This window comes from Pecten maximus, chromosome 3 (assembly GCF_902652985.1).
Source record: "Pecten maximus chromosome 3, xPecMax1.1, whole genome shotgun sequence".
NCBI lineage: Eukaryota > Metazoa > Mollusca > Bivalvia > Pectinida > Pectinidae > Pecten > Pecten maximus.
This window is the reverse complement of record NC_047017.1, coordinates 16,089,892-16,115,346: the sequence shown is the minus strand read 5'-3', so window position 1 is coordinate 16,115,346 and position 25,455 is coordinate 16,089,892. Positions and strand designations below refer to the sequence as shown.

The following is a 25,455-nucleotide window of genomic DNA, read 5'->3' as shown; positions in this document are numbered from 1 at the left end:
TAATCACAGTAGCACATTCGCTATATATTCAAAAACATGATTCCCCCCTCTGCTTCCTGATTGTATTTCGCTGTTATAAGGGACTGAAACATGATGATTTATACAGAAGACTGTCTGATTTAATGATATATATTGTATCCTACACTGACGAGACGCAAACCTTAAAGTAATAGAAGACTTTAACTTGTAACTACAGTCTCAATATGAAGGAGACAGCATGGACAAACCGCATTGATTATTATTAGGTTTCCATATCGACAAAAATTCACATTGATCTTTTTACATTTAACAAAAACCGAAAAAATTATAATAAAAAAATCACATTTATTTTCATCTGATACAATTCAACACAAAATTTTACAGAACCTTTCAAACGGCATACAACACAACGTCTCTGTTCGGCGCCGGTCCTGGTCAATGCCAGTCCTGGTAACATATATGCATTACGAATGTAACTAAATCTGACATAAAGTTACATATGACAACACATACACAAAATAGGTCCATATAGTTTACCATAGACAATGCATTCACACATTACAACCATATAGTTACCAAAGCAACATATTCATACCATATATTTAAAGGGTTTTACGCCCGCTTTTAGGACCTAACGGCCTTTAATTCGGCAAGGATACATACATTTCACACGAATAAGGATACATGAATGTTCATATTCCCAAACTCTACTTAACACTATGCAGCAACAAAAAGCGAAATGACCCACGTTCATGTGTCGCATATTTACTGATATTTAAAAAATCAAATAACGATAAACCAATAAGTTGAAAGTCGGTGTTTACCTGTAAATACAGCTGACCTTACCACAACAGGAAAGAAAAGCATATCCTATAACCACTTCGACAGATAATTAACTGTCACAAACGTACCAAAACAGCTTTATTTTTATTTTCATAAATATTATATATTTATCAATTCATCAGTCTTATTTGTTTGCTGACTATACACACTACCAATTCTCCTCAATCGTTACTTGCACTTATTTTACTACTGATTCCTTGGAATCTGGCATAAATGATGTAACATCCCGGAGAGTGGACTGAGCCGACTGAATAGTATATATCACCACTGAGAAATGATGTTTTACGACTTCCCAGAGCTCTTCTGCTTCCTGTTCCGGAACAGATGTCAGTTTCAATAGTGTATCCATCAATCCAGGGAAAGTAGTTCCTTGGTAGGTATCCACATCGAGGTTCGAATATAACACGTGTCTGAAACATAAACAATAGTTTTGTCGATGTATGAGAGGTATTTTATCATGTTTATCTTGTAATATTAACACGTGGATGAAAACATCTAACGCTATATCAATCTCTTGAAACGGATATGAAATGTTAAAATTTCAAATCATTAAAATTATTAATTTAAGAAAGTTTTTTTTCAGTCCCTCCCCCTTCATATTTTGATATATCTTTCGACTTATTTTGAACTTTTGGTCGCCACCTATGGTCAAGTCTTTTGGTCCCTGAGCATCAGTCTGTTTTGAAAGATGTTGATCCATATCTTTTGCACACTCCTTATAACAGATAGTTTTTGTGCGTTTAACAAAATGATCCCCGTCGATAGCTTGTAAGCTCCATATACAAATTGCAGCGTGTTAGGATTGTATGATAAAATTAGCAAAATAAAGACAACCTGTTCATGACAGGGAGTCTTCCTGGAACGTACCTGGCTTGGGGCCGTCCGGGAAGTCCAGCAGGGTCAATGAAGGCTCTCTCTAACAGCATTAGCTGGTCGTTGATACGTCGAATTGAGAAAGGACTGGACAATGCCAAATAATGATAAGAAGGACATGATATTAGGGATGTTCTCTTATGACGTTGTTCATAATATGAACGATTCTATGTGAGGGGAGGTAACTCTTTGATGAACCAACATGACGTTAACTTTAATTGGAAAAACGGATTTGTTCAATAATTTCGTTAAAGTAAAAAGCAACAATAGAACACAGTATCTACGGTGGCATGTTCAAGATACGTAGATAAACGAAGTTTTAAAGTGAAATTGAAAAGTGGTAAAGTAGAATGTCATACCTATAATGTCATAATAAGTTATAGTATATTTATATAGGAAGAATGTCATGTTCGCTTTACCAATGAAATATCAGGAACTTTCAATCTGAAGATACCCTGTATATCATAACTACAATGATGACGTGGGAAAAGGGATATTATTTTTTTCATATGATTATAATGATATATGAATTTTTCATATTGAACGTTGCTTCTTACTCTCGGATTGAGAACTTGTTGAGTTTTTGTTTAGGTAATGATGAAGCGAGTGTAAAAATAACAAATGGCAGCAACTTTGTAGCAAAAAGAAATCACATAATTATAAATTGGAATCACGTTTCCATTTACACACATTTTTTCTTTCTGTTTTTGCGCTCGGGGAAAATATTGATAATATCTGTGATCCTGGTGTAATAAAAAGACAATGTCACCACCGGAGATTAAACAAAAATGTCATACTTATTCATATCAACGCTATCCACCCGTGTTTGAAATTCAACGGCTTCTGCAGAAAAGTTGTTCGCGGCTTCCTGCAACCAATCTGGAAAATTATGATCAGGAATATAATCCCAGAACACTTTCATTGGAGTTGAATGGATATTTGATCTCTTTACACTGAAATTTACACCAGACGATCGTTCAATATAGGTATATTTCATAGTTTGAGCTGACAACTGAAAAAGGGATATTATTTCTATAAATAAGTTAATCATGATTTCATTTTGGAAGATCGATGGGACTTAGAATATGACAAAATCACTCATATATATTTGTGAGTTGGTTACAAATACAGAAATATTATTCCCATATATTATTAAAACATTTACCTGAACACACTGGGGGTTTACGTGATCTAAACCGTTATAATAGGTTTCTAATTCTTCTTCCCTATATACTACTCACCAAAGTGAACACCGTGAGATCTGAGAAACTGTCCGTACTCATTGTCAAGGACTTCGACGAGTATCTGAAGCTGCTGTGAAAAGTCGTTCACATTAAAAGGTACAATGAGAGAGTCGGCCAAATTCCTCGTCATTTCGGCAGCGACTTGACCTACCGCTCGATGGGTCTACAAACAAAAGTCAATACATATCAACGCTATCGAATTTTCATAAGATGCTGGAGTGGAACATGAATCTATCTTAACATTCACTAAAGATAGAAAGAAGAGAATTATATATGACATTTACATATTTGACTCATCAAGTCTGTGAGTTTGTCATTTTAAGCATTGACTTGTTCATGTGTGTAATGTTTGGTCATTTATATATGATTTCAACAAGACATATTTGCACCTTTCAATATCATTTGAGAGCGAGATACTATAAAGCCATAAATGGTGAATAATTTCACCATATCGCTGTTTCGTCCATCTAGGACTCGTCAGTGATGCTAAGGGACTGAGGTGTTGATACCTTGTAGGCGAGAGAGGAAATTAAGCAGGTCGAAAGAAACGTCAAAATCAGGGTGGGGAATTGTAAAAGCCCCATATTTAAATAAGTTATGGTTTTGTAATTGTGTCGGTATTCTTTGCTACGACCTAAATGTATGAATGTTTCACCTTTCCACAACATTGCCTTTTTGTTCGATACCGAACAATACGTCATAATACAACACAATATCGTAAATATGTCTTACCTTGAAGCCTTTGTCAATGAAGTCGTCTATAACGCGGAATGTATCGTACCTAGAGTGATACGTGGGGTATAAGTTGTAAACCGTCTGGATAGCGATTGCAAAATAAATCACAAGGATTAAATACGTGAAAATCCATATGAAAATAGGTGAAAAATGTAACAACAACAACAACAACAACAACAAATCAAACAGATTTTTTTTCTTGATAACACTCTTCGTATATTTATAAGAAAACATAAAAAAAACGCTAAATGTGCGAGCAATAATCATATCAAGATATGTAACAATATCTTTTTCAGACATTCACAGTCTCGACGCGACGTTCACCTCAATAACATTGGCAGTCATGTTATTAGCCTTCTTATATAACGTCACGTTCTCACGCCTAGAAAACAACCGGTGACGGAAACTTTTCAATGGGGAATGCCTATTTAATTTCAACGATTTCCAGTTCTGCTATGTTTATGAATAATAAAAGCGAGGTTATCAAAACGTTACAAAATAGAAATGCTGTCACGATTTGGGTTGGTCCGATATTGTTTATGAGAAGTTTTATAAACCCAATGAAATGAATATATGACGGAGATAGATATCAAGATACAAACCAGATTTCCTACATATGATAGCATCACACAAGGAACCCCAACAAGCTGTACAAACGGAGCATGGTCACTCGTGGATCCAAGCATACCGAATCTGTAAAATAACGCAATCCTGGCGACAAAACATTCTTTTGTTTTAAAAGGAAACAAGAAAGTATAGGGAAGTAATAGCATCCGGGTTCCCTCCGGCCTAGGTTTTAGATATGGCTCAGTTGATTCAATGATATAATTTTGGTAATCGGGTAGCACAGTGGTAACAAACACACTTTCTTCCACAGTAGCCCCTCGCGCGCTTCAATCCGGGCCTACAAGCGTGATTAGTATAATTTTATATAACTTGTTTAGCAATTGTTGTAAAGTTTACTTTAGGGGAAAATACAATACAGTTTTCAGAGAAAAAGGTTTGGGAATCCCAAACATTAATGACGGCATTATAATCCCGCTTGGAAATAATCTTTTTACTTAACATGCTACTTGACATAATTGGTGTTTGTCTTCCCATAGCCAGTTCTTATTTTGAGCATGTGGATCAACCTGGATTTTATCTAGATTTGTGTGCAGGGCATCGGCGATGAAGCATTGGACGTTACTCCCTCGGAAACATTTGGCCTGTTTTTTTATGATCTCATGTATACTGTGTTTATAGCTTGCCCCCCGTTTTATCAACTTTGAGTTAGAATTACAATTTCATTTGCATATCAGTATTCTCTGTGTGATTGCGAATTTTATATCTTTGCCATAATTACTTTTCCTAACAAATCCTCCGTTGAGAACATCAATCGAGCTTATCGCTACCACAGTGGTTTAGAATGATGAGAATCTTTGAAGCGACAGAGAAGATGTTATCGTACAAACCCAGATTAGCAGTAGTTTCCCTTTTTCAAAGTGGAAAAATGCTCGTTTATAGAGCGAAATATTTTTCATTATTTTCAGTTATCCTTCCTATTAGAAATGTTAGTGTTAGTGAGAGCTAAAATGAATTATTTTACTTATTGAGTCCCAATATCAATAAACTCCAATTTATTGACACGTGAAGGCTACTTACAGAGGTTTAGACTGACCAGGAGATGGATATGTTCTCAACCACTTATCGTAGACAGTGCGTAATCCTTCTCGTAAGTCGTCCGGATCGGGGTTCGCCACCTCGTCAAAATTCAAAATATACTTGGTATTTATCTCTTTATAAAACCTTCATAAAATGATTACATCATAATTTCGTTACGTCATATCATCATAGGATTTTGTTGACCGCGTCAATGTCATTTAAACAATGTTCTATTTACAGGGGTCATCGGTTCATGTTTTTTTTTATTGTTTAACTCAGAAAAACAATATCTGATAAGTAGGTCAAAATGACCCTTAGATGTTTGTTATCCGTATTATATTATCAGATTAACTTCTAATGTTTAAGCCTTATGCAACAAAATTTACTCGTTATACCGTTATATAATACCTTTTTGGTGGCTTCGTAGGTGGCCGTAAAGATCAAGGGTGTTCCAGTCGGTACAAACGAAAGGTTTCCTGAAAGTGTTGTGAAGATAAACCAGTATATTATCAAACACGTACATGCTTCTTGAAAAATGTCGTTATCCACGGCATGTACTTCGTTTCGGTTATTATTATCATTATTATCATTTGGATGGTTAAAACGTTTGGCATAGATATTTGCAGAGCGTTTTATTCCTAAGATACAACAATGTATAAACACACTGCATTCTGTATAACTTTTCCGCATTTGGTGGATATCTTATGAAAATCACCTGTCTCACAAGACTTATCTGTCTCATCGAACTTACCTATCATAGGTAAACTTATCTATTACAGCTTACTTACTTGTCTCATAATGCTTACCGGTGATAACTTGCTTGGGTGTCTTATGAAAATCACCTGTCTCACAAGACTTATCTGTCTCATCGAACTTACCTATCATAGGTAAGCTTATCTATGACAGCTTACTTACTTGTCTCATAATGCTTACCGGTGATAACTTGCTTGGGTGTCTTATGAAAATCACCTGTCTCACAAGACTTATCTGTCTCATCGAACTTACCTATCATAGGTAAGCTTATCTATTACAGCTTACTTACTTGTCTCATAAGACTTACAGGTGACTACTTGGTTGGGTGTCTTATCAAAATTACCTGTAACAGCCATGTCGATATTGATGTAGGCCACTGACCGCGCGGCAAGGTTTTTCACATATTGCTACAAATAAAAAGACGCCAAAAACTAGTAATTAAAAACAACTGGCAATGTCTTTCGAGTATTAGGGTGGTACAGTTGTGCCACACTTATTCGACATTCACAAAAGCAGCCGGGGTTGATTCCCCGATGGGAGGTGAAAAGGTATGATGTCACCTGCCTGACCACGTTGGTTCTCTCTTAGTACACCGGTTTTCTGTCAAGAGTAAGACCCCTGCGTGTAAATCTAAGAAAAGCCTTTCACCTAGGTGGCCGGGGATGATGCCCCTATATGACGCTATATGAGTTATGCAGTCACCTGCCTGACCACGTAGGTTTTCTCCTGGTACCCCGTTTTCCTCCCATAGTAAGACCCCTCGCGAGCTTCTAACCGGGCCAACAACATGATTTATATAAATTAGTTTAACTTCAGTCAAGTAATCGTTATAAAATAAATAAAGTTTAAATGTTCACAATGTCTTATTTGAAAATACGAACTATACTAATGAAACGGTGATAGTGCTGAAGGATTAATTGCAATAGAATATTGTTTTACCTCGACCCACTCGTACGAGCCAATTACTCCGTACTCCTCAGCGTCCCAGCTACAGAATATGATCGTACGTCGTGGCCGCCATCGCCCTGAGGTAAAATATGACTTATACCATAATCACAGCAAACAATAGCGTATTGAGTTGATCAAAAAAAGAATAGTATCTATCAATATCGACAGGTGTTAAGGTTTCAGGAAAATATAAAGTTGATATAAATGAGTTGAATGTCTGACCAATAAAGAACAAGTCACATCATCAGATGGTATATATAGGTCTAGCTCCTGGTGATCTTTTTGAAAATATTCCAATGTGCAAAAGGGTTTGTAAGGTATGGTAAGGTGTTAGAAAGCAAAGTTCGGTAAACATGACATCGCATTTTGTGCGTAAGTATCTAATGATGAGTAGTAACAACATCAGGATATTGCCAATACAAAAAGACTCTAACACGCTACCTTAGTTCGTTAGTTAGGCTGATCTATTGGTAGTTCAGTAACGTTACTGCAAACGACAGATCGTATATCTCATACTTCATCAGTAATGGTCGTAATAAAATGGAATGGACATTTTACATTAAAAAGTATTCACAAGTGGTGACATCAACTTGCGAGTGGTCGATACCATGAAATATTGAATGATTATCTTTGTGACGATCTGCATTTAAAATATGTTGTGGCTTAAGATATTTTAGTAATGAATGCAATTAAAGTTGAATAATGAATATCCAACTGCATTATGCAGCTGTTTCATTCGTCTATAACTATAACTAATGTGTCGCTTTTATTACAGTGGCAACAGCATAAAGCAGAAACTCGCTGTGTTAATGTGTCGCCACAATGGCATGGTGATTGTTGCCGAGTTCCTAGAGGAATTCTCCGTCAGCATGGACACAAACAATCTTCACTTTCCTATCCTTATATTCAGTATCAAACACCAAGTGCTGTCCATAACACGCCAGCCTCGAATATTCTCGTTTATTCCACTCTATCACAATGGTCTGGTTTTTTTGGTTTAGTTTGTTTAACATCCTATTAACAGCCAGGGTCATTTAAGGACGTGCCAGGTTTTCGAGGTGGAGGAAAGCCGGAGTACCGGAGAAAAACCACCGGCCTTCAGTCAGTACCTGGCAACTGCCCCACGGAGGTTTCGAACTCGCAACCCACTGGTGGAGGGCTAGTGTTAAAGTGTCGGTACACCTTAACACTAGCCCTCCACCACTCCTCCACAATGGTGACATGTGCTATATATACATACTTGTAAAATGGAGTTGATATTTTTTTGAAATCCAATGTTTAAAATTACGATTTTTTTTTTAATTTATGGGACTATTGGACCTCTTTCGAGCTATCTTATTTTCCTCCTATATGTGTTAAAACGTTACGGTCCTAGCATCACTGGCAAGTCCTAGAAGGACAAAACTGCTGCATGATGCAGTTTGATTAATTTGTTCTCTACTCTCAATTTATATGGAAAGATGTTGTTATCTTGTGTGTTTTTACAAACGTTTATTTGCGTTTTGTTCCCATGCAGGATTAAACCAGTTTTTCCATCACGATGACGACGTGGAGTATGTATTGGTACCTTGCTTTACAAGATTTCCCATTACTCTGGAAACTTCTTTCATGACTGCCGTGGCACTTGATGGGTCAATAGCGCCAAATACCCACGCGTCTCTATGGTTACCCATCAACACGTATCGGTCTGAAAGACAACAAAGCATATTTTAACAAAAGATGTTATTGTTACTTTACTTCTGCAATCTAATTTTAGTTCTGTTACAAATTATGTTTGATAAAAATGAAAATTCATTTGAGATTAAAGGCAGGTTACCTGGCTCCACACTTCCATGTATGACTCCGAATACGTTATAGATCCGTCTCATGTAACTCTGTGTCGAAATGAATATTCGTATTTTTCTGAAATAATCCATCATATAAAGAAATATACAACCTCATGTTAATGAACGACACTATTTTTCCAGCAAATATTTTTTTTGAAAGTTAATATGCCAAATTAAGTTTTATAACATTCCATGAGAATATCTTATAGCAGCGATTTCAACAAAACAAATTTATGAATTATAGATTTTCAATAGTTGAACCATACAAAATTTATTTCAAATGGCCATTGCACAATCCATTCTAATTTAAACGCCTTTTTTAATCGTTTTGGTTTTTTCTTCGGCTTCGAATCTGGATTCTAACAAATGTTGGCCCCTGGCTTTGCTGACGAATCCTAGAATGAACATTCGGTAGAACTTATCTATTGCTTACTTTCATACTTTCATATATATATACATGTATATATATATATATATTTCATATTCATATCTAAAGGTCCATCAACTTCTGTCTTTCGTTAAATACTTTCTTTGCGGCTCATGAGAAGTTATAACTCATTGATATAGATTTGTGGAAGGTCTACTCACCTGCCATTGGTCTTTAATTGTCCCCCTAGTCTGTACGTAATGTTTAAACCTCCTTTCCAATGATCAGGGACCTCATCTCCCGTCATCTCTCTTCGGGTAAAACCAATAAAGATAATGACTCCAGTGCTTATGTATCAACAGATCTGTATAGTTCTGATTTTTTATGATTTGTGGAGTTAATGAAAATAATAACCCCCCGATAATTTGAAAAAAAATTCTTATGTTGACTATTAAAGTATATTGCAAAAATGTAATTAATTACCAAAGTAATTACGTTTACGTGTAATTCCTGCCGTCTGAACGATGAATATCTTGCCCCTCTCTCTTATCTACCTTAACACTCCTATATTCACACAAGTGACATCAATGTCTCAGCCGAATCCGTCAAGACTCGGAATTCCGAAAATTAACGGAATTCGCCGATGTGTTGCCATTTTACTAACAGGCTCACCTGAGGAATACCTCCGCCGCGCCATAACCTATGGGATGGACAGGAATAGTTGGGAGTTGCGCCTCACTGCTGTTCTCAGAGTACCTGTACGCTGTTTCTGTGTTATCAAGTATTTGGCCAAACAGAGAGCATAATTTCAGACAAATTTCACTCATGTGGGTAAGAAATTCATGATATGGTATACCATGAAGGTCTTTGTGGCGGTTTTTATATCAACCCCACTGAGACTAGCATAGGTTTTTATGTGTTTTTGATCTACTTTTTGATATTGATTGTAGTTGTCATTATTGTATTGGTGCAACTACTGTGTAATCATAAACATTCTTTCATGTTAGAAGCCAATAGGTTGCTTTTTTAGTAATACATTCAAATGTCACCCTGGTGGATGGCCATTTCAATTTTATATACTTGTTTGAGTTATTCTTGATATATGTGGAGGAACATGAATACTAGAAATTGAAATGGCCACCAACCATATCCTCTATTTAGCATTACTATATAAAATATATTAGTAACTTTTAAGGGAATCGCAAAAACTGAAACGCAAATAATCCTCGAGTAAATTACTGGTCTGACAGTCTTTGGATGTTCTTAATTCTGCCAAAATGATGATATCAAGGTAACGTTCTCAACACTACAATTTTTTTTTAAAAAACCCCTCTTAGAGTGAAATCGAACATATGGACATATGGATGTTATACATTAGTTTTCATTTTGAATGCTGTGATACAAAAGCCGGTAGTGGAAGAATACAAATATATTAGAGGTGTCACGAAGGTAAAATATTCCGGACTATTGCACAGACACCAATGATATACTTGTTTTATTACATAATCACTAAAAAGCACTTAGAATCACTGACATATCGACTTTTCTGTAAGTCTAGAAGTCATCATTACTGTCGTTGGCAGTGTTGACATCTGAGTGACTTAGACGCTTGAAAGGGTAGGACGACATACCGAAAGGTCACAGGTGTTCAATAGTTCGTACGTGACCGGACAATAGTTATTTTAGCCGTGCAATAGTTCAAAATATACCTTATGTTTATAGTTAGAGAAAATCAAACGCATTATGTAATAAAACCCAATATGCATCGTCCTGAAACATTTTATGCAGGTATGCCAACAGCATCTAATCTTTCATGAATTGTTTAGAAGTTAAGAATCTACAGGTTTGCTATTGTTACCTTTAAGTCTCTTTAAGTAGATTATCCACTTACATAAGAAGATTCGACGTGCTATTTGCCTATTTCTCTACTAGAAATAAACAAACAAGAAAACAAACAAACTAACAAATAAAAGATTATCGTAAATACAATATACAATGTACCTGAAATTGATAACACAAGAAACAAAAACGAACAATAACATCACAGTGACAACCATTAGAACGTGCAAGGAGACTGCGACCAGGGCCCAGTTGTTTAAAAGGTGATTAGCTTAATCATTTGATTAGTAAAATTTTATTTCTCCTTTACTTCAAAACCTTTTTGCATGAATTCCTTAAAATAGGTAGGTAGAAAGAGTTACAACAAATTAGGTTGTTGACATGAAATCAAACGCAGGCGAGATTTTTTTTCTTTTCTTTTGCATTTATCGCCTTTATTGTTTATAAATAATTAAATAAATAAAAGTTGCCTAACAAGGTATATGTGTTTTTAATGTATTACCTCTGTCTTTAAACAGATCTGGTGCTTGAAAATATGGACACTCTTTATGGAAATCCTCAAAGCTCAGAAAATATACAACATTGATTGTTTTTTCACCAAGATAATGCCAGTTTGAGTGGGTGGTATGCTTACCCGTAGCGGGGTATCCCGGCGTTAGAGGATCCCCGCTCATTCTGCCAACAGTGCCCCGCTGTACTCCCGACGGAGGGAGCCACCAGCCATCCGGATACAGTTTAGATGAACTTCCGCTTGGTACAACCTCTGCGGGGTCTGAGTAAAGAATGACGCCTACAGCTCCATTAGCGGCTGCTAATTTTACCTATAACCGCCAGAATGTGAAAGTTTTGTTATCCATACCAGTTAAAACGTCTATTTCTACCACAACAGGTGGATATTTATCAACTCCCAATGCATGGAATTATCATTAAAATGTTGAATAACAAATAGTTTACACTACACGTGTAATAACCTCTCAACACGTTTTGATTGGCTGACATAGTGACATTTGTCCGGGACTATTTTCAATCATGTGGTTCAGTGGGTTTTGATTGGCTTACACATGAAGGCTGCTTCACTGCCTGGCTGAAATAATGATACACAAAAAGTAGTTCGCAACTGTTTTTGTGGAATTCATTTTTTTCCTATAGATTTCTATCAATTATTTCTTTGAGAAGTAATAATCTTGCTAATATTTTGTTATGATTAATGAAAAATTGTTATATATACACACGTTTCCTAAATTGCAGTTTTGCATATTGATTAGCGGCATTTTACTTCAGGCCATATCATTACATCCCACCTGATATTGTGAAAAGTACAAAAAATATGTCAATTCATCCTTTCTTTTTCCTTTTCTATTGTGGTAGAAACAGGTCACACAAACTCTAGCGAAAGAAATATAAACATTCGCTCGTTGTGTTACTTTATATTTTATGTTAAAATATAGACGTTAAACTAAACAACAATACATAGGTTTTTTCCCATATGTTCCTGAGGGCGAACATTACTGATTATTTAACATTAAAGTATACTGTAGATACACTCATTAACCATCTTTTCGGTCCTCATCGGCAAGTTTTACACTTTTAATATTCTTACTCGGGTTACTTTCCTTCTATCTAGTAAAAAAGGGGGGTTGGGGGTCGGGTGAACGAATACGGATATAAGTCCTCAATTACCGAACTTTTGTCTTTTAATTTTATCTTAAACTCGTAATCCCTGATTACCTTACCTAACCGTACTATCAGAGTTCATCACAAACCTTGTCGCCCCTGAATACGTTCTGGTATCGGACTATAACAATGGCGCCCGAGACGTTGACGGAAGTATTGTTCTTCAGCCAACGATAGTCTTCTAGGCGTCCGTAGTTAACATAAACCAGGCGCCCCTGTTTGAATCAACAAAGCTGTCATGGATATAATATAAGATCAAGTCTAATTTAAAAGTAGCAATAAGAAGATTTGAGTTTTTTTAAAACCTTTTTCTTTTAAAACTATTTGCATTCAAGTATCTCAGTAATTCAGTAACATGTTGATGAAAATGGCGCCAGCAATACTGAAGTTTTTAATAAAAGTACATTTTTCTAGCAACCTAACATTTCCACATGATTATTGGAAATTGCTTTTAGAGCAATACTATTGTATGGGCCTTTTCCTTCCTGCCATCTTGTCTAGGATCTGGGCCAAGTATTTGAAGTGACACTCGGTACACATCTTTTGTCCGTATTGTTAGGAAATTCAATAAATAAAAAATGAAATTAAAAAAAAATAAATCTGTATATACAAAACAACAGCATTTTGAGAAGCAATAAATAACACTTACCGCTGTGACATCCCCGGGAGCAGAGTAAGCATTGAAGGGTGGGACCACACCGCTTTTGTTGTCACTCTGATGAAGGATTGCTTCCCTTAGTGGAGATTGGTAAACTATACCACCGGTGGCGTTGAGCAACTCTATCCGGTTCATCATGTCGTCATCAGTGACGTTGGGGTAGGACAACAAGACGTCATACGGTGTGACGTAGACCTCGTCCATTCCCTCCTGTCTCCAGAAGTCGCGTAGCTCGTTAGCTTGGCGGAAGTCAGCATCCGTCCCCGCCAGGTGGGGTAACTCAGACAGGTCCCTATGACGCAAGTTTGAAAGTAGCTTAAGAAAATTCAGTAACCGATATATAGATGCATATATACTTCATACCTATGTTTTTGATTATTGCACTTTGGGAAACACGCGTTAGTTTCTATATCAATATATATATATCAATACATTGTTTCTAAACAAACCGGCTGGTAAAGTCAAAAGACTTTCTTGTCTCATCCTCAATGTAACACAAGGTTTTTTTCATGCTTGATTCTTCGGAACTTGCATTTTTCAACAGACAAGTATAACGTTATTATTTCACTTTTTACACAAAAATGGCTAATATTGGGAATACATTTTACAAGTTGATGTAGCATAATAAAATTGGAAACTAGAGAAACCAAACGAGAATTTGTGAAAAGGCAACTTTGATACTAAAACAGACGCTGTCCAAGAGGTCTTCAAAACCAAGATCATTTATTGTTACTGAACGATTCCCGAGTTAATCCTCCAGGTCTGCTGAATCTTCTTGTACGATTTTTAGTTCGACAATCTTAATTAGGCTGAGAGGCGCAACAAATACCGATTCCCCGTAGAGTCAAGCCCAGCCTTTACAATATTTAGTTAATTGGTCTCGACATGCTAGGTCCGAGTTTGCAGTCATATTTACAATCGACATTTTCATATCAACGGGAAACTTCGGTTTTAACATTTTAATCCAAATCCCGATTGAATTAAAGAGAATAAATAGTTGGTTATGTTAAAATTATAACGGATTATTTCAAAGTCCAAAGTTTGGAGCAAAAAAAAAAAAAAAATTCATGTGAAAACACTTTAAAAAAATTAATAAAGGATACTTATCAATGTGTTTTTCGTAACTCAATGCTTAAAGTAGATTTTATTTAATATTACCTCAAGTATTCCCGGATGTTTTCACTTTTGATGGTATCCATGATAATATCACTAACTGTTGGGTCTCCATCTTTGATGATTCTATTTGAAACTCCAGGAAGAAAAACACCAGCTCCGATGCCATCTTTGACAGAATTTCCAATAAAAAGTCCAACAGCTATACCTATTGATAAACCAGCTAAAGCCGCTATGCAGGAGTCTGTCCACTTAATGATGTTTTGTCTCGAACCTTCATAAGGGTACTCGGCCATATGTGTGTATTCACCAGTCATTTTATGGTCGAGACGGTTGATTTGGAACCAGTTGTGCCGGTCACGCAGGCGTTATTTAAGACTGCTGTTCCTATTTTCCTGTGACACATTTAAAATCAAAATATGAAATTATGAACACTTCTGTCGGGTGTTTCTTCATAAATATATATAGATATATAAATTTGCAAACTATTGTGTTAGCTATGTTACAACAACTTATTTACTTACTTTACTAACTTACTCTTGCTTACTTACTTACTTACTTACTTTACTAACTTAATCTTACCTACTAACTTACCTGATTGCTTGCTTGGCATTTGGCAATTGTCAGAGCTATCCAGAGACTTCTACAGTAATTCTGATTTACAGTTTTCTAAAGAAGAGGTGTGGTATTCATTAACCGCAGCAAAAATAAAGACTTATCACAAACACATGGCACCTTTTTATCACACGTCATATATAAAATAAAATAAATTAGAATATACAAATAGCCATCTATCGATTTATGGCAAATATAACATGAATATGCGTCATCGACCGCCATCAATATTTCTGAACTCTTTCCTGATATATTTCAAATGCTATAGGTATTTATGTCTTCAACATTAGAGATTATGGAGCTGTTAGCTATCTGGATACTAGACTACCTCCTATGATAGGAGTTATCAAAACTGGATCGTGTTTCAATTGACCTGTAGCGGTTGTCACTAAAAAATGTTAATGAAATAGATGACCGGCTGAGCTATAGCTATATATATATATAGACTTCCGGTCACGAGTGTTAAAAAGCCTATGTACATGCATTACCAGTGAATACTTATCGTTACATAATTAACATTTGATCTTTAGAAGATGTCTTTGTGCTCATAATAAAACTTGGGAATGCGTTACAATTAACTACGAGCACAGTCCCTTGTATATAGGACATATTAAAACTGAAGGCCGTGTATCCATGGTAACCAGAGCAGTTCCTCAGATAGGACGTATAACATATTGTAAAACTGTAGGTCGTGTCTCCATGGTAAACAGAACAGTCCTCAGATAGGACGGTTATAAACTGTAGGTCGTGTCTCCATGGTAAAGAGAACAGTCCTCAGATAGGACGTTTATAAACTGTTGGTCGTGTCTCCATGGTTACCAGAACAGTCCTCAGATAGGATGTTTATAAACTCTAGGTCATGTCTCCATGGTAAACAGTACAGTCCTCAGATAGGACGTATTAAAATCATATGTCGTGTCTCCATGGTTACCAGAACATTATTTCAGATAATGCGTATTACATAATGTAAAAATGTAGGTATTGTCTCCATGGTAACCAGAGCAGTCACTCAGATAAGACGTATTAAAACTGAAGGTTCAAATGTGTCACCATGATTACCAAAACAGTCCTTCAGATAGAACGTAATAAAATTGTAGGTCGAGTCACCATGAATACCAAAACAGTCTCTCGGATAGGACGTAATAAAATTGTAGGTCGTGTCTCCATGGTTAGCAGAACAGTCCTCAGATAGGACGTATTATCGTGGACATTGCCTTTGAATATCCCTAAACAATACCAAAAAACAAACCATTACTTTATCATTATAAATTTATTAAAAGAAGACATGTTTAAAATATAAGATAAACAAATAACATATAAACAGTAAAATAACATTAAAATGTACAATAAAAGGTTATCACAGTGCCATTTATCCATAACGTCACTTTGATATACGACTCGTATACAACTTAGATCCACTGAATTTGTCGTTATGTCGTAAACTATTCTATAAGACAACTCGGAAAGGATTTATCTCACATGTCTCCATTGGTTTCCATTCATACTGTCATTAAATCAAGAAATGTATTCCACGTGAGCGATACATGTTTTATGCGGAATGCCCTTAGATTCTGGCATTCTTCATCAATATGACGTGGGCTCGGAATCTCTCGAGATGTGACGAGAACTACAATCAGGAGAATGTGTACGCCGAATACCATTATGTAAGCTCCGGTGTGCAAACTCGTCACAGACCTCCATTTGATTATTTATAGAATCTGGACGTTATAATTAGCATGACTGTTTCATCTGTTGTTCTTTTTGTTTTCTTTCACAAGTCGTGCCATTTCTTTCATGCCTTCGTATATGCCATCGCCAGTCATTGCGCATGTTCCCTGAACAAACCACTTCCGCCCGGTAAGTTTCGGCAGACACATCTTATCTGCTATTTCCGACGTTTTCAAGGCGTCTATAAGTAAAAATATCAATAGTTAATTCAAAGCCATATGATGCATATACCTTCTACAGTTCTTCAGTTAGTATAGAATTTGTTTTTATTTTGAATGCCGGATGACGAAACTACTTGAGAAATGAATTTTGAAGATTTTTTTTTTTTGGCTTTTTAATATATTGGTATCAACGAGATACCAACTAAAACTGGCTCTTTTGTTATCAATTTAAACTTACATGGGAGATCCTGTTTGTTTGCAAGCACTACAACTGGAACACCTCTCATCTCATCATTATCGAGTATTCCGAAGAGTTCCTCTCGGGCCTCATTGACCCTTTCTCTGTCGTTACTGTCCACGACATACACCAGACCTGTAAAGGGAGATAAGATAATAGATAATAAAGAAATCAATAGCGAATCTAATTTCATCAGGTTTCAAAATATGTACCCAATAATAGAATGTGTAGATCATGCATGATGAAATAGATAATAGAATTTGTATCAGACTTAGAAAAAAATGTTTCAGTCTGAAAGGTCTCATTTCATCAAAGTGTAAAATGACTGGCCTATATATCATTATCAATACCAAAAATATTGATCTAATACTTCTTTAAAGAAAGCACTAAAAACAAAAGAACAAATAGGTCGGTAAGCAATTCTTACCGTTGAGATCAAGTAATATTGAAGCTAAAATTATATCAAAATAATGATAATAAAAAAAAAACAAAAACAAAAATCAATCAAACAAAAAAATCTATATTCTCTGCTCCATAGATATACCATAAAGACAGCTTACCTTCCGTGTTTTGGAAATAGTGTCTCCAGAGAGCCCGGATTTTCTCCTGACCGCCGACGTCCCACACAGTGAAGGATACACCCTTACACGGGGACACCTCCTCTACGTTAAATCCGATCGTCGGGATGGTACATACATTCTCGTTTAATTTGATCTTGTACAGGACCGTAGTTTTTCCTGTAGAAATTAACATAAAACATTTGAAATATAATTTACGGAAAAAGAAATCTTTTATGATAAAAACTTAAGAAAACAACTTAATAATAAGTACTTGTAGTGATTTTGTAAAGGAATGCTAAGAGTCAGACTTAGGAGTTAGTTAGGAATGACATATACATGTATTATCATAATTTTACAATTAAAATTGATCAATTTTCAATGAAAAAATATTTACCTGCCGCATCTAATCCCAGCATCAGAATCCGGGTGGTGGTTCCACTTGAGAAACTTTGCATCACATCAGCGAGTTTAGCCAATAACAAACCCATTTTTGTTCTCTGTTAAATATTCCTCTGCTTTTAAATAATACAAGGTTAGATCGCGTGCTGATCCGTTAGATATGTGTGCAATCGTTGTAAATGTTTCAGGTTTTATAGTGTTTCGGTTCCACGTATTTCACGAAGCCTGTACATGGGTATGCAACACCCGACCTGTCACTCTAGCCATATGTTCAATACCAACGTGGAGAAAAATGCGTCACGCTATAGCTTCTATTCGGAACACCCACTAGTACAACAATGTGGATAAAGTCCGATACACTTCGATAGCTTCTATTTTTAATATTACGCTGGGGATTCCCTAAGTTTGTTTACCTTGCCTACGACCCAGTTGAAATATGGCCACGCTTATACATTTATGCACGTAAATAACTTTAATATCTTGTTGATACTTTTGAAACCGCTGATTGAGTATATGCGTATACCTTTCCTACATCTATAATCTTTATAGCTGAAAGGTTTTAAGGCCGTAATTTATCGGACGTGAAACCCGTTAATCGTTATATATAGCCTAGATACATACATACATAAATCAATACTTCTGATAAAAGGTGTTTTCGTATTTTCCTTGGCTGTTTTATTTCTAAATCTAGTGCTATTATGAATTGTAGAAAAAAACATCGAAGGGCCGGACAGTGCTGGAAACGAAGATAATGTCACAAATCTCTCTCTCTTTATGTATACAATAAACAAATGGCTTGCTTATGATTTTCGAAGATTAATAAAATTGTACAGGCATTTCACCGCGGTACATGATAACTTAGGAATGTTCTGTATTACTCCTCAATATCTAAACCACTATAAATATTTTTGTATTTTACCTCAAAAGCTATCTTAATGGTGAGATTAAACTAGAGGTGTATTGATTTTGTCTTTTAAGCTATAGAATATACCAGATATAACAGTCGTCTAACAAATCAAAGACTGTATATTTTACCAGAACTACCGGAGATTGTGTATTAGTTATTATTACATTTTTACCAGTGAAATATCAAGAATTATTCATTCTATAAAAGTGATATTTTTTCACTAGTGAAAAATATCATATGAAAAATATCACTTTTGCTGATTTGACCAATCAAATTAATGATTAGAAAATACCAAAATAATTGACCAATCAGAAAGCCTGACATATATGTCAGCACCTGGACAGGGGAAACTATTTAATTAGGCCTAGTTAGCATACGGGGTAGGTTTTTCGTTGATAAAAAATGTAATAAACAGAATATCTAACAGTGTCTTCAGTAATACCAAATATATTTCACGAGGGGGGCTAATATTTTGATATTTTTCACGAGTGCGCAGCACGAGTGAAAAATATCAAAATATTAGCCTCCCGAGTGAAATATATTTGGTATTACTGAAGACACTGTTAGATATCCTCTATTTATCATTAACTCGCATTAGAAATATAGGAAATATTCGTCCCGACCTAGTCGTATGGAAATGGTAATAATATATATCCTTTGGTCCCAAAAATTCAATTTTATCACAAATTATTTTTTTTAAAATTATTTTTTACTGAAGTGTATGCATTTCAGCAAAGAACTAAGTGAAGATAAAAAAGTAATTTGTGAAACAATAATTCAGGTACATGTATTTCATCTGAGTTTGTGCCAACGTAGGAAAACGTTTTCGACGTGTCAGCAAAATAAAGGAAGACGAATTTATAAATTATGACAGTTGGTGAAAGTACCAAAAGTAAACCCAAAATATATTCCAGAATGTGTCATATGCCCCATTACCAGTTATATTGTCTTTTTTTTACAAGAATATAAAAATGGCGAAAAAAGAACACGCCCCTCCCCTCCCTCCGCCCCAAAAACTCCAGAAAAAATCAACAAACAAATAACAAACAAACCGCATTTGATGCGACAATCCAGTAGATATTACTCATACACGACGAGGGTAATCCCAACCATTAGACTAAAAATAGACACACTCGACGGTTCTCGGACTTTATCATTATCATTGGTTCGAAGCGGGTATTCCGAATGAAAGCTACATGTGACGCAATTTTCTCCACGCTGGTATTGACTGTATGGCTGTACTGACAGGTCGGGTGCACGTGTTGCATACCCCTGTACAGGCTTTGTGAAATACGTGGAACCGAAACGCTATAAAACCTGTAACATCTAGAACGACCGCACACAAATATACACGATATCAATATTGTAACTGAGAAATATCATATATAAAAGAAACAAAATGGGAGCATTAATAGCTAAGCTTGCTGATGTGATGCAGAGTTTCTCAAGTGGGACCCCATCCCGGATACTGATGCTGGGGCTGGATGCGGCAGGTAATTGGGTGTAGCATGTTTGAATTATATATCTACTAATACCTAAGCGTAAAAATCAATTTATCATATCTATTTTTATTGATTAATTCAGGATATATCGAAGACCTTTTTGACTTATATAACCAATATCACAGAAGTTCCTACCGTACACATATGTTCATTTTATTATGTATCACAATTGACCATAACATCATCAAATGTGAAAAAATCGCATTCTTTTATTATGTACATTAAAAGATTTAACGACAATGTTGCACGAAAATGTATTGATGTGTCGTATGATTCTCGCGGAATAGTCGCCAAACATCAAACATTCCAGCGATATTTTCAGATTTTCAGACTTTTGGAAAGCGTTCTAAACGCAAGTGTCAAAACAGAAGAGGATCTTTTACAAATGTCTAAATATTTCTTAACAGGTAAAACAACGATCCTGTATAAAGTCAAACTAAACGAGCAAGTGTCTACCATCCCGACGATCGGATTTAACGTAGAGGAGGTGTCCCCGTGTAAGGGTGTATCCTTCACTGTGTGGGATGTCGGCGGTCAGGACAAGATCCGTCCGCTCTGGAAAGTCTACTTCTAAAATACAGAAGGTAAAACTGTTTTGTAAATGAGAAAAAAATGAAAAAAAAAAAAAAAAATGAAAAATAAAATAAAGAAAAAAGAACAAACAAAAGACTAATATGTATACATGATAGACTACTTTGTCGTTGTTGTTGATTTCCTTTTTTCAATATCAAGAAAATGCATTAACATTATTAAATTGAATTTTATTTAGTTTTGAAAGGAAATATCGCTTTGTTGTTTATAGTTGAGTATTTCTTAATTATGATGTAAATAAAGGTGTATGTAGCTTACTTATGATGTAAATAAAGGTGTATGTAGCTTACTTGTGATGTAAATAAAGGTGTATGTAGCTTACTTATGATGTAAATAAAGGTGTATGTAGCTTACTTATGATGTAAATAAAGGTGTATGTAGCTTACTTATGATGTAAATAAAGGTGTATGTAGCTTACTTATGATGTAAATAAAGGTGTATGTAGCTTACTTATGATGTAAATAAAGGTGTATGTAGCTTACTTATGATGTAAATAAAGGTGTATGTAGCTTACTTATGATGTAAATAAAGGTGTATGTAGCATATTCGAGACTTGTAACAAGTCACGAATAAATGGGGCTCACTGTTAAATAAACTTGTTTCCTGCTTCATCTGATGTCATTTGATATCAATTTTTATATTTTGTGTACTTGTTTAGTGATATTCTTCATTCTTACTGTCTATTTTTCGCTTCACAGGTCTAATGTTTGTCGTAGACAGCAATGACAGAGAGAGGATCGATGAAGCCCGAGAGGAACTGTTCGGTATTTTAGATAATGATGAGATGAGAGGGGTACCGGTTGTTGTGTTTGCAAACAAGCAAGATCTACCACGTAAGCTTTATTTAATGCAAACTATTGCTAAATTTTCTGATAAAGAAGTATTTTACATAAAAACAGTAATATACCTTGGCTTTACATTTTTCTTATTTTTGTTTGTTTGGAATGAATCAAATATTTATCGTTTGTTCATTATAGACGCCATGAACACTGCAGAGGTAGCGGACAGGATGTGTCTGGGGAAACTGACTGGACGGAAGTGGTTCGTTCAAGGAGCATGTGCGAGCAATGGTGATGGCTTATTTGAAGGCATGCAAGAGATGGCCAGACTTACGAAAGAAAACAAAAAGAATTACAGATGACATATGTCCATTTAAAGACCTTTCCTTACGGTTAACAAGGACATTCAATCCAACTTGACGATACCATACTGCTATGTAAATTCTCATCTGCTGATAATGAGGTCATAGAGTGGCACACGAGTTTTGACGTCTGGCTTGAGGATTGGCATATCCAATGCTTATGAAGTGTCCGATATGTACAATGTGAACAATAGGCTAACGATCCTTCGCCGTTAATATGTTTATTTATTTATGTGTTTCTTAAGATACTTTCTAAAATGGATGATCATTAAGCATCTTCACGATTTTAACATTTTGCATGAGATCTTAAAGATCTCTCAGTGAAGAACAGTGGTTATTTTGTATTTTCATATGGAGGCTAAGATATTGCATCGTCTTGTTATCGTGTTCATGGTTAAGACACTTTACCCCAATGCTCTGGATAGCATCCAAAAGGCACCAGTAAGTTCTTTTCAGTGAGGTAGCCACCAACTACTACAAATAGTATCCGCTTCCAAATTACCGTGGTTGTACCTAGCAACAAACAATTTGTTTGTGATCCTAATGGTTTCAAATAGTTAGGATATTTTATATTTTCATAAAAAAATGAATTGTTTTATATTTTGTGCTCTGTGATGATAATGTTTACATTTTATATACATTTTTTTATTATGTTTTAATGAAAAAAAAAATGAAAAAATGTGTTGTTTGTTAACGTCAATATAAATCATAAATGACATTTAAATGACACTTTTAGTTGTCTTCTACTATCAACATGCAATGAGATGATAAAGCTAGCCTTTTTTCTAGGACTCTCAATTATCCCCAGGAGAAGATGTTGGAAAAAGCATCGCCGACCCAGCAGTGACCCCACAATTATGTCGCCTCTTACGGGAGAGCAATTTTTGAGGTTTTGAAAAAAAAAAAAACTAGGAGATAAGATAATAGATAATAAAGAAATCAATAGCGAATCTAATTTCATCAGGTTTCAAAATATGTACCCAATAATAGAATGTGTAGATCATGCATGATGAAATAGATAATAGAATTTGTATCAGACTTAGAAAAAAATGTTTCAGTCTGAAAGGTCTCATTTCATCAAAGTGTAAAATGACTGGCCTATATATCATAATCAATACCAAAAATATTGATCTAATACTTCTTTAAAGAAAGTACTAAAAACAAAAGAACAAATAGGTCGGTAAGCAATTCTTACCGTTGAGATCAAGTCATATTGAAGCTAAAATTATATCAAAATAATAATAATAAAAAAAAACAAAAACAAAAATCAATCAAACAAAAAAATCTATATTCTCTGCTCCATATATATACCATAAAGACAGCTTACCTTCCGTGTTTTGGAAATAGTGTCTCCAGAGAGCCCGGATTTTCTCCTGACCGCCGACGTCCCACACAGTGAAGGATACACCCTTACACGGGGACACCTCCTCTACGTTAAATCCGATCGTCGGGATGGTACATACATTCTCGTTTAATTTGATCTTGTACAGGACCGTAGTTTTTCCTGTAGAAATTAACATAAAACATTTGAAATATAGTTTACGGAAAAAGAAATCTTTTATGATAAAAAACTTAAGAATACAACTTAATAATAAGTACTTGTAGTGATTTTGTAAAGGAATGCTAAGAGTCAGACTTAGGAGTTAATTAGGAATGACATATATTATCATAATTTTACAATTAAAATTGATCAATTTTTAATGAAAAAATATTTACCTGCCGCATCTAATCCCAGCATCAGAATCCGGGTGGTGGTTCCACTTGAGAAACTTTGCATCACATCAGCGAGTTTAGCCAATAACAAACCCATTTTTGTTCTCTGTTAAATATTCCTCTGCTTTTAAATAATACAAGGCTAGATCGCGTGCTGATCCGTTAGATATGTGTGCAATCGTTGTAAATGTTTCAGGTTTTATAGTGTTTCGGTTCCACGTATTTCACGAAGCCTGTACATGGGTATGCAACACCCGACCTGTCACTCTAGCCATATGTTCAATACCAACGTGGAGAAAAATGCGTCACGCTATTCGGAACACCCACTAGTACAACAATGTGGATAAAGTCCGATACACTTCGATAGCTTCTATTTTTAATCTTACGCTGGGGATTCCCTAAGTTTGTTTACCTTGCCTACGACCCAGTTGAAATATGGCCACGCTTATACATTTATGCACGTAAATAACTTTAATATCTTGTTGATACTTTTGAAACCTCTGATTGAGTATATGCGTATACCTTTCCTACATTTATGATCTTTTCAGCTAAAAGGTTTTAAGGCCGTGATTTATCGGACGTGAAACCCGTTAATCGTTATATATAGCCTAGATACATACATAAATCAATACTTCTGATAAAAGGTGTTTTCGTATTTTCCTTGGCTGTTTTATTTTTAAATCTAGTGCTATTATGAATTGTAGAAAAAAACATCGAAGGGCCAGACAGTGCTGGAAACGAAGATAACGTCACAAATTTCTCTCTCTATATATATACAATAAACAAATGGCTTGCTTATGATTTTCGAAGATTAATAAAATTGTACAGGTATTTCACCCCGGTACATGATAACTTAGGAATGTTCTGTATTGCTCCTCAATATCTAAACCACTATAAATATTCTTGTATTTTACCTCAAAAGCTAATTAATGGTGAGATTAAACTAGAGGTGTATTGATTTTGTCTTTTAAGCTATAGAATATACCAGATATAACAGTCGTCTTACAAATCAAAGACTGTATATTTTACCAGAACTACCGGAGATTGTGTATTAGTTATTATCATTAACTCTCATTAGAAATATAGGGAATATTCGTCCCGACCTAAACGTATGGAAATGGTAATTTGGTCCCAAAAATCCAATTTTATTCACAAATAATTTTTTTTTAAATTATTTTTTACTGAAGTGTATGCATTTCAGCAAAGAACTAAATGAAGATAAAAAAGTAATTCGTGAAACAATAATTCAGGTACATGTATTTCATCTGAGTTTGTGCCAACGTAGGAAAACGTTTTCGACGTGTCAGCAAAATAAAGGAAGACGAATTTATAAATTATGACAGTTGGTGAAAGTACCAAAAGTAAACCCAAAATATATTCCAGAATGTGTCATATACCCTATTA

At 35.3% G+C, this 25,455-nt stretch overlaps 3 protein-coding genes and 1 pseudogene across 3 annotated transcripts; 1 reads left to right on the top strand and 3 right to left on the bottom strand.

Annotated features, from left to right (window-relative positions):
• Positions 1-14,813, bottom strand: LOC117322613 (N-acetylated-alpha-linked acidic dipeptidase 2-like). The gene is made up of 18 exons (XM_033877551.1): positions 14,542-14,813; positions 13,375-13,675; positions 12,815-12,940; positions 11,686-11,872; positions 9,885-9,981; positions 9,434-9,523; positions 8,836-8,921; positions 8,587-8,706; positions 7,011-7,096; positions 6,415-6,478; positions 5,727-5,794; positions 5,319-5,416; positions 4,277-4,367; positions 3,672-3,755; positions 2,937-3,102; positions 2,493-2,574; positions 1,690-1,782; positions 1-1,232 (listed from the first exon to the last, which is right to left on the bottom strand). Exons 1-18 carry the CDS (start codon positions 14,811-14,813, stop codon positions 1,001-1,003), a joined length of 2,343 nt encoding a protein of 780 aa, XP_033733442.1. The 3' UTR covers positions 1-1,000.
• Positions 14,814-16,368: 1,555 nt separating this feature from the next.
• On the bottom strand, positions 16,369-18,449 carry LOC117323353 (ADP-ribosylation factor-like). The gene is made up of 4 exons (XM_033878529.1): positions 18,193-18,449; positions 17,799-17,975; positions 17,239-17,373; positions 16,369-17,020 (listed from the first exon to the last, which is right to left on the bottom strand). The coding sequence occupies exons 1-4, from the start codon at positions 18,284-18,286 to the stop codon at positions 16,857-16,859; spliced, it is 570 nt and encodes a 189-aa protein (XP_033734420.1). The 5' UTR covers positions 18,287-18,449; the 3' UTR covers positions 16,369-16,856.
• A 1,923-nt stretch (positions 18,450-20,372) lies between these two features.
• Positions 20,373-22,960, top strand: LOC117323357 (annotated as a pseudogene).
• Positions 22,961-23,594: 634 nt separating this feature from the next.
• LOC117323356 (ADP-ribosylation factor 1-like) lies at positions 23,595-24,308 on the bottom strand. The gene is made up of 2 exons (XM_033878531.1): positions 24,055-24,308; positions 23,595-23,842 (listed from the first exon to the last, which is right to left on the bottom strand). The coding sequence occupies exons 1-2, from the start codon at positions 24,146-24,148 to the stop codon at positions 23,610-23,612; spliced, it is 327 nt and encodes a 108-aa protein (XP_033734422.1). The 5' UTR covers positions 24,149-24,308; the 3' UTR covers positions 23,595-23,609.
• Between the last annotated feature and the right edge of the window lie 1,147 nt (positions 24,309-25,455).

Excerpts from the sequence above, each read along its gene's own strand:
- LOC117322613 (XM_033877551.1), bottom strand. The coding sequence starts at position 14,813 with ATGACTGGTGAATACACACATATGGCCGAGTACCCTTATGAAGGTTCG. Across the intron at positions 7,097-8,586 it reads GGGAAATCTTGTAAAGCAAG|GGCGATGGCGGCCACGACGT; the intron begins GTACCAATACAT and ends ATTTTACCTCAG. Across the intron at positions 3,103-3,671 it reads TCATTGACAAAGGCTTCAAG|ACCCATCGAGCGGTAGGTCA; the intron begins GTAAGACATATT and ends TTTTGTTTGTAG.
- LOC117323353 (XM_033878529.1), bottom strand. The coding sequence starts at position 18,286 with ATGGGTTTGTTATTGGCTAAACTCGCTGATGTGATGCAAAGTTTCTCA. Across the intron at positions 17,976-18,192 it reads GCTGGGATTAGATGCGGCAG|GAAAAACTACGGTCCTGTAC; the intron begins GTAAATATTTTT and ends TAATTTCTACAG. Across the intron at positions 17,021-17,238 it reads AAACAAACAGGATCTCCCAT|ACGCCTTGAAAACGTCGGAA; the intron begins GTAAGTTTAAAT and ends TTTTACTTATAG.
- LOC117323356 (XM_033878531.1), bottom strand. The coding sequence starts at position 24,148 with ATGGGTTTGTTATTGGCTAAACTCGCTGATGTGATGCAAAGTTTCTCA. Across the intron at positions 23,843-24,054 it reads GCTGGGATTAGATGCGGCAG|GAAAAACTACGGTCCTGTAC; the intron begins GTAAATATTTTT and ends TAATTTCTACAG.